At 45.2% G+C, this 9,629-nt stretch overlaps 1 protein-coding gene across 1 annotated transcript in view; it reads right to left on the minus strand.

The window, feature by feature from the left end:
- ablim2 (actin binding LIM protein family, member 2) overlaps positions 1–9,629 on the minus strand; it is a 47,846-nt gene that overhangs the window by 22,713 nt on the left and 15,504 nt on the right. Inside the window, exons 4-7 of the mRNA XM_079758119.1 lie at positions 6,973–7,156; positions 4,431–4,543; positions 3,397–3,523; positions 2,353–2,446 (exon numbers count right to left, since the gene is read on the minus strand). Of these exons, the coding sequence (XP_079614245.1) occupies positions 2,353–2,446; positions 3,397–3,523; positions 4,431–4,543; positions 6,973–7,156 (518 nt within the window). The remainder of the gene's footprint in view (positions 1–2,352; positions 2,447–3,396; positions 3,524–4,430; positions 4,544–6,972; positions 7,157–9,629) is intronic.

Here is a 9,629-nt window from a genome sequence, read left to right on the forward strand (position 1 = left end):
TTGATTATGATTACTTCTGGATCTAACTGGAACTAACATATTCTGGCAGATCGGAATATGTTTTTATATATACAGTATATGTGTATGTATGTTTACCCGTGCCCCAAGAATGCTACATTCATATTGCCATGAATTGACAGACAGGCATGCCATCGCACACATGCAGACTCACACACTCTGGTAGTACATGAGTGCTTGAAGCACAAGGGTCAAATTACCGAGGACAACTAGTAGGCCTTTGGACTTTTGTCTAATGATATCGTGTTCACCCCAATAAACACACGAACATGCACACACGGAGCAGATTCCATTTCTTAAGATACAAGAGAGAGTGAGAGAGAGAGAGAGAGAGAGAGAGAGAGAGGTACGGCTCTTGGTTGGCTTGAATCGTACCTCACAGATAGAACCCAATTCGGGCTCCATGAGGGTTCAGAATCAAAACACTGCAAACTACGCTTTGGCGGGTCCCTGGTCCATTACTTTTTGCAATCTACATGCTTCCCTTGGGCAATGTTATCCACAGCTTCGGGATTTGTTTCCACTGCTACGTGGATGACACCTAGCTCTTCATTCCTGTAGATTCAGGGGACTCTGCCCAGATCCAGAGGGTTGAGTCCTGTCTGGCTGCGGTGAAGGGCTGGATGTCACAAAACTTCCTACAGCTTAACACTGGGAAGACAGACCTGATAATTATTGGCTCGAAGCGGGACCGGAGAGAGTTTGAGGATGTCTCACTGTGTTTGGATGGCCTCGCCATCCCACAGAGTGCATCTGTCAAAAATCTTGGTGTCCTGTTCGACCCTCAACTGTGCTTTAACCAACATGTTAGAAGTATAGCTAGAATTGCCTTTTTCCATCTGAGAAACATTGCAAGAATCAGACCAATGTTATCTGCAGCAGATGCAGGGACACTGATTCATGCATTTGTTTCATCAAGACTGGATTATTGCAATGCACTGTTCTCGGGACTACCAAAATCTATCACAAAAAGTCTACAGCTTGTACAGAATGCTGCAGCTAGACTGCTGACCAGAACGAGAAGGTTTGATCATATCACACCTATTTTTGCCTCTCTGCACTGGCTACCAATAACTTTCAGATCGGACTTTAAAGTGCAACTGCTAACCTATAAAGCCTTGCATGGATTTCCTCCATCCTACTTGAAGGACCTGATCATTCCTTATAGTTCTTCTCGGTCCCTCCAGTCTTCGGGAGCTGGCCTTCTTTCACTGCCGAAGGTATCGAAAGAAATCGGCTGAACATAGAGCGTTTGCCTATCGAGCCCCCTTCCTATGGAATAGGCTGCCACAAGTGATCAGGGAAGCTGACTCTGTGGAGCTATTCAAAGGAAAGCTCAAAACGCACCTCTACGATCTTGCATTTGGAACATAGGAGTGTGAAAACGACAGATGCAAAGTGAAGACCACTTTTTTGTTTGTGCTTTTGTTAATACAGTATAGATTCCCACTATATACTTTTCCGTTCTAGTTCACTATTCTGTCTGTTCTAGCGTGTTGCGGTGACTGGACTGGATGCCTGGACTCTCCTCATGGTCAACCGGCCAGCACCACATCACCATTTTAACATGACGTGCATGTATTTACCTGTATGTCAATTATGGAACCCATTGCACTCCTGACCATCCCTGGAAGAAGGGATCCCCTACTATGCGTTTCTTCTCAAGATTTCCTCCTTGCTAATTTCAAGGGAGTTTTTTCTTGCCCTTGTGGGGGCTTGGGTAAAGGGGGGTGTCATAAATATTTGGCCTGTTCAGCCCTTTGAGACTGTAATGGTGATTAAGGGCTATACAAATAAAATTGAATTGAATTGAAGAGAGAGCGAGAGAGAGAGAGAGAGAGAGAGAGAGAGAGAGAGAGAGAGAGAGAGAGAGAGAGAGAGAGAGAGAGAAGAGAGAGAGAGAGAGAGAGAGAGAGAGAGAGAGAGAGAAAGCTTTCATTATTTTTCTTGCTCCATAACCCAGCTCTCCGCTGTTTGTTTGTAGGAAAGTCAGTGGTCTCATCCTGTGAGACCCCCCTCCTCTTCCTCCTCGTATCATAACCCCAACCCTCCTGCTTCTTGTTTTTCCTTCTTTCTCTCTTTCTCCCTCTCTTCCAATTTTGCAATCGGTCGATTTCCACTGACCATAATAAATTGCAAGTATGGCAGTGACACACACAAACACACACAAACACACACACACACACACACACACACACACACACACACAGACGTCATGGTGATGCTGAAAAGAGAATTGCTTCATCACCCTTTTCTCTCATCATGGCCGCCGTAGCCTACCCAGTTCTCCCCAGAGTTCTCTCTCCGTCATATCTCCAGCGAGACGGGGCTTACCTCCAGGACTTTGCCGGTGATGAACTTCTTGCAGTTCTCGCACTGGATGCCATACATGGCGTGGTAGTCCTGCTCGCAGTACGGGATCCCATCCCTGGTGGACGGAGGCACAGCAGGTTAGAAACAGTCAGGATTAAGCCCTGGCCCAATGGGAGGAGGCGTCGGTTAGCGTCTCATCCCCTCACACCGATACACTGGTATGTTCTGAGAGCTGCAACCTGAGGCCTTTGAATTCAATTACATTTTTGAGTGCAACAGTTCTTTCTATTAATCAGTCCCTCCAGAAAAACGTGATTATACGATCGCATAATTCAACGCATAATCAGCCAAAGTCTATATATTCATGCAGGGGCCGCATTTTTTCAAATATGCCGCACTTTCACTGCATAAATTGCAAATTTCCATGCAAAATATGCGGGGCTTGCATGATTTCATAATCTCCACATTTTCGTTGCAAAAAAGTCACATATATCTTAGCAGAAAGTTGAAAAATGTTGCGTTTACTTCACACAAGAGCAGCCAACGTAATTACGCGACGTGAACGTCATCGAAAAGCTGCATTTTTCGCAAGTTCCCGCATTTTTTCGCAAGTTCCCGCAATTTTTTCAAGTTCCCGCAATTTCATCGCATACAATTGCATAAATATGCCGCATATTTCATCGCATATTTTAAGAAAACATGCCGCATAATCAAGGATTTTTGGCCGCAACAATCACAAAAGAACGCCGCATTTTTCTGGAGGGACTGATTAATGCTTTCTCTTTTATGAATGATTAAACAAACAAAAAAACGAAGATATTAATAAATCCATAAATTACTTAAATCCTTCTATATCAATTTCATTAACAAATTAATTAAAGAATGGACACATTAATTAACTAATTAATTAACTAACGACTGACGACGGATGAATGGACGCACCAACTCACTAATGAAAGGAAGAAATGAAGAAAGAAAATCTGGCAACCTGTTTCTAAAGAACAGCCACTCACTACTCTGTATCATCAGGAGTATGATGGGATGGATTGGGGGCGGTCCACTCACTTGCTGATGTACTCTGCATTCAGCACCTTGTTGCACACCTTGCACTTGAAGCAGCCCAGGTGCCAGTGTTTGTCCAGCGCCACCAGGGACTGCTCGTTCTTAAAGTCCTTCCCACAGCCACAGCAGTCTGGGGGCGAAAGGGGCACAGGTGAATGGGGATAGGGGAGAGAGAGAGGTATACATATAGAAAGAGAGGTAGAGATAGATGGAGTTAGAAGGGAGAGAGAGGGCGAGAGGATAAAGAGAGGTACAGATGAATGGAGATAGAAGCGAGAGAGGTAGAGGGGATAAAGAGATGCACAGATGAATTGAGAGAGAAGAGAGAGTGAGAGGGGATAAAGAGAGGTACAGATGAATGGAGATAGGAGAGAGAGGGACAGGGGGTAAAGAGAGAGACAGATGAATGGAAAGGAAAGAGAGAGAGAGGAAAACATAGTGGTAGAAATGGGTTGAGAGAAAAGAGAGGTAGAGAGAGATGAACAGAGAGAGAGAAGAGAGAGGTAGAGAGAGATGTACAGAGAGAGAAAAGAGAGAGGGACAGAGAAAGATAGAGAGAAGAGAGGGAACAGGAGAGAGGTCATTGAAATGTCTCCCAAAGTGGAAACAAAGCGGGAATTGTACAAAACGAGGATGAGAAAACGGAGAGAGAGAAAGTGACACAAAGGAAAACTTTATTAACACAAGAGATACCCACAAATGGACAATTCCACAGAAACAGACGGAGAAAGGAGAAAGGAGGAAGTGGAACAAAAGCGTGGGAAAGGAAGAGCGAGAAAGAGAGAGAGAGCAAGAGAGAGAGAGAGAAAATGTCAAAGGTCAGACCTCAAGACAAAGGAAGATTTGGAAGAAGGGAGAGAGAGAGAGAGAGAGAGAATGGGAGAGAGAGTGGGCATGGGAGACAGAAAGAGAGAGAGAGAGAGAGAATGGGAGAGAGAGAACGGGAGACAGAGAATGGGAGAGAGAGAGAGAATGTGAGACAGAGAGAGAGAGCGAGAGAGAGAGAGAGAATGGGAGACAGAGACATAAGGACTGACTGTGGACAGCCTGGATGGGTGCAGGGCTGTTGGGGGCCAGAGGCTGGGTACACTGCTGGCAGATACACTCCTTGCCGTTGAACGTCACTCTGTCTCCAGCTGGGAAGGGCTGTCTGCAGGGGGGAGGGACGGAGGGAGCGTGGGAGGGAGGAAAGGACAGAAGGACAAAGGAGGGAAAGAAGGAGAGAAGGAGAAAAGGCAGGGAGGTAGGAAAGAAGCAAGGGGAAGAAGGGAGGAAAGAAAGAAAGGAAACCAGACAGAAAGAGAAAGAACGACATGCCAACAGGGTGAGAGATGGAGAGAATACAGTGAGGTACTATCATATACTTGTCTTTGTGTCTGACCTTTAGGGGATCGTTTGAGTGTGTCTTAGTAAACACATCCATGTCACCAACATTGTTTAGATGTGCAGCCTTTTAAAACTATACACCTTTAAACGTAACCCCTTTCATTTTTTGAAATTGTTTGAGAAAAAGGCGGGAGAATCACATTGTGATGACTACAGTGAAAGAAGTAACATAGTGCTGAAAGTTCGACATAATAGCCATACATTTGTGTTATGAATAATACATTGGTTTTACTTAAAGGACATAGAGTAATATTAGGGCCTGCTGCCACATCGTCTAAGTGGAGACAGAGCTGTAAATAAGTGCTATAAAAGACTAAGAAGTCAATCATGCATCCATTAGACAAACTCAAGATGGACAAATTACAAAGCTGAGAAATAGATATAGACTAGAGATATCAGAAGACTGATTGGCCATTGATGAATTATTCATGCTAAATAAAGGGCATCCCCTGCTTCTGAGAGACACACACACACACAAACAAAACAGAGGCACGCGCGCACACACACAAACACACACACACACACACACACACACACACACACACACACACACACACACAGATGTCAAGGGGTAATCTAAAACCGTTCTTGTAATACTTTAAGTGGCCAAAATGAGTGACCATACACATCTCATCTTGCCCAGATACCCAGACACACACAAACACACATACATACGCACACACAAAAAAGGAAATACACTGGATAGAAATTTGGTGAGAACCAGTGGACTGTACCTTATTTGCGTGTTTTCCTATTTATAACTCCCTTGTGACTATCTTGTTATTAATATAATTTGAATGACATCCTTTACCATTATGAAATCAGTAGTTTGACGATCAATACAAAAAAGATACCACATTGTAGATACGATAGATTAACCGCTAATGAAAACAGCTCTTCAGCTGTTCACACACAAGCCCTGCAAAGATCAAACAAGCTCCCAACCTTCTGCCGAGTGAGTGTGATTCCCTGATCTACCACAAATTACAAAACAGAAACCTGTGAAAGGGTGGTTTTGTCTATTTTTTAACCACGGAGCGGCGAGGCCAGCTGGTTCGATGCATGGTGTCTGTGCGATAATACGCCCTATTCTCTCTCTCCATCACCCTCTACTTCTCCCCACCATTACCGCAGTGAAGCGGTGAGCCGCCGGTTCTGCTTGAGGAGACGACGCTCGCGGAACAAGAGTCGTGTGTTTGTTCGGAAACCTCGATAGAAGGTAAAAGGGGGGCTGGGATACAGTCGTTACTCAAGCGTGGGAAAAGTGGCGCAGTGAGGCCGTCATCTCTGCATCCAAAGGAGTGGATGGGAAATAGGCAGAGATCGGAAATCTCAAGCAGAGCAAAAGGTTTGCCACTTTTCTAATACATGCAGCTTTTAAGTAGCAGCAACCAATAAATAACTATCATATGTAAATGTAGTAATGTACACTTACGTTCAAAAGTTTGGGGTCACTTACATATGTCCTTATTTTTTAAAGAAAAGCACAGTTTTTTTCAGTGAAGATAACATTACATTTATCAGAAATACAGTGTAGACATTGTTAATGTGGTTAATGACTATTCAAGCTGGAAACGGCAGATTTTTAATGGAATATCTACTTAGGTGTACAGAGGGCCATTTCAAGCAACCATCACTCCTGTGTTCTAATGGAACATTGTTTAGCTGATAATGTTAAAAGGCAAATTGATGATTAGAAAAACCTTGTGCAATACTTAGCACAGCTGAAAAGTGTTGAATAAAAGCGTAAGTTTCCATGGAAAACATGAAATTGTCTTTGTGACATCAAACTTTTGAACAGTAGCGTATGCATCTGCTGAACAAATATTGTGTTGACCCCCCCAACACTCCCCCAGTGAACACAAACCAGTAGACACAAATCCTAGCCCTTCTGAACACACAAACCGACGAGCAATCCACACTTCTGAGGTCACAGAGACGGCAGTGCACATCCATTATCACAACCTCACAGTTTATTGACGTACGATTCATCACTATCGTAGCAATCCTCCCGTACTATTCCCCGGATCCCGGCAGACTTCCATGACCACCGGGCCACCCCCCACCACCACTGACCCCAGGTCCCAAGTCCCATCAGACCCCAGGTCCCTCTGGCCTCCCTGGGCCCTGAGGTCCCCCCCCGTCCACCACCGACCCCAGGTCCCATCAGTCCCACCCCAGGGTAACCCTTACTTGCAGGTGGCGCAGACGAAGCAGCGAGGGTGGTAGGTCTTGCCCAGTGCGGACACCACCTCCCCCTCGATGAACTCCTGGCAGCTGAAGCAGCGCGTGCCGTACAGCCGCTGGTAGTCCAGGGTGCAGATATAGTCGCCCTGACGCACGAAGAAGCCACCGAGGGCCAGGTCTGAGCCACACACTGGAGGGGGAGAGGGAGGTGGAGCAGGAGAGAGAGGTGGGGGAGGAGAGAGAGGTGGGGGAGGAGAGAGAGGTGGGGGAGGAGAGAGAGGTGGGGGAGGAGAAGGGATCATTTGAGGAGAAGAGGGGATGATTGGGGAAGACAGAGAAAAGGAAAGACAGACTTAGATTAGTTTGATCATAAACATTGATTGGGAGCAAAAAGCAGTCCATTATTTCGAGTTATTTATACACCAACTAACTAGACGGTGAATGCTAAATGCAGTTGACAACATGCTGTCTCTATCTTCTCTTGTAAGGTCTCCTTGTAGGAATTCCTCTATATGAAAACACACACACACACACACACACACACAGACACACACACACACACACACACGTAGTGACAAAAAAATGTTGTTGACAATGGAACCAGTTTGACACATGCATTTTTCACCTTAATACTCTGGTGTGTGTGTGTGTGTGTGTGTGTGCGTGTGTGTGTGTGTGTGTTTGTGTGTGTGCGCGCGCGTGTGTGTGTGTGTGTGTGAGTGTGTGTGTGTGTGTGTGTTTGTGTGTGTTTGTGTGTGAGTGTGTGTGTGTTGCCTGACCTTTATTAACACATAACAGATCAGTTCAGCCAGAAGCTCCATCAATTTTCTGTTTTTGTCTCGTTTCCATGCACACATCCCACAAACTCTCTCTTTCTCTCTCTCTCCCTCTATCTCTCTATCTCTCTCTCTAGAACACACAGACAGTACAATAATACAGTCTGTCTACAAAGTCGGCACACAAAACTAGTTATGTTTGCATTGCAGGTGGCTGCACACACGCACAAACATACACAAACACACACACACACACACACACACACACACACACACACACACACACATTAACACACACACACATACACACACGGTTAATCCAACCAGGGTTTCCATAGCCATATCATCACACCTTGCTGGTGAACCCTGCACGAACAACAGCCATAAAAACATGAAAACACAAAATGCTACATCCGTTACACTCTATAAAGCACTGTAAACATCACTGTGTTCTCCCCTCCCTCCCTCCCTCCCTCCCTCCCGCCCTCCCTCCCTCCCTCCCCTATTCTATATGGTTTTACGATGCAGGAGTGGAGCAGGTCACCACTTTGTTGTATGACCGTATCCTGATGCTATGTGCTGATAAATATATAGTGGTGTGTTGCAAGTCAAGGCATTGCCTCCATACAGTGGTGCATCACAAGTGTCGTTAAAATGTAAAATTGTATGCGCCAACTAAATACTCTACATGACCATTCACTATCTAGTCATTTCTTCGAGGCGATGACAATGTTTAATGTTTAATTCCTTTATTTAACATTCATGTCATTAAGGAGCAGGTATAGGGCTAAGGACATCTTGCCCAAGGATCATGTAGACTTCGTACATTGAGGTTCAAACCCACAACCTTTCGGCAATTGAAAAGAGTAGAGTAAATTAGATGTATCAAAATGCTGTTAGGACAGCAGTGTGTGTGAACAGGACCTGTCTCTGAATCCCACTCACTCCTTTATGCGTGTTACCCAACTCACAGTTGCCAACAACTTTCGACATCTGGAGAACAAATGTGAGGTTTGCCATTCTAAATCTTCACATATCGTCAGCAGGACTATACGTCTTTAACGTTAGCGGTCGGACCACCAGAAAATGATGAAGCTATGATGCAGAATTCTCATCTACACGCACCCAGAGGCAACGCACAAACCACTTGTGAGACTAAGCCGAGTCTTGTCTTAAATTCTGCATTCGGTTTGCATAAAGTGGTGGAAAATGAACATATCGGTACACACTGATGTTACACACTGATGTTGACTCCTAGCCTTAAGGTTCTGGGTTCAAACCCGAATGTCCCACTGAATCAAACACTGAGTTTACCTAGTGGTGAGGGTGTTCGACTCCCAGCCCAAAGGATCGATCCACAATGTCTGCCGTTGTTTGAATCAAGTACATTCAAATCCGCCTCGACCTTTAAACATTACCATTGTGTAACCCCAAAGCACCCTGTTTTGTTGTAAACCCCTTAGACGGATGTGATAAAAAACACCTTTTTCAACGTTGACACAACTTTTTCCCTGCTTATTTAATGGATTCTCTCGCAACGTTTTCCCTCGCTTTTATCAGTTTCTCCCACGGTTGGACGGCGCATTAAAAACACTGCAGTACAATGGAAGCCTGCCGAGTGTTTTCTCCCCCCACCGGAAACTGATGACATATTTTCCAGTGGAGCCGTTCTCTCATTGGTTGGTACGGGGCATGGCATGGTGCCAATGGGCTTCCACATTACCCGCTTCAGGTGGCTCCTGGTTGGATGTGGCTGAGGCCATGAGCTCATGCTCTGGTGGTGGTGCTGTGGAACATGTCCAATGGCCCCGATGGAAAAGGGTTGGAGATGGGGAGGTTGAGACAGACTACTACTGATTCTATTCAGTTTGGCATTGTTGCTGCATT

The sequence above is a fragment of the Pollachius pollachius genome (genome assembly GCF_949987615.1).
Source record: "Pollachius pollachius genome assembly, chromosome: 20".
NCBI classification, from domain to species: Eukaryota; Metazoa; Chordata; class Actinopteri; order Gadiformes; family Gadidae; genus Pollachius; species Pollachius pollachius.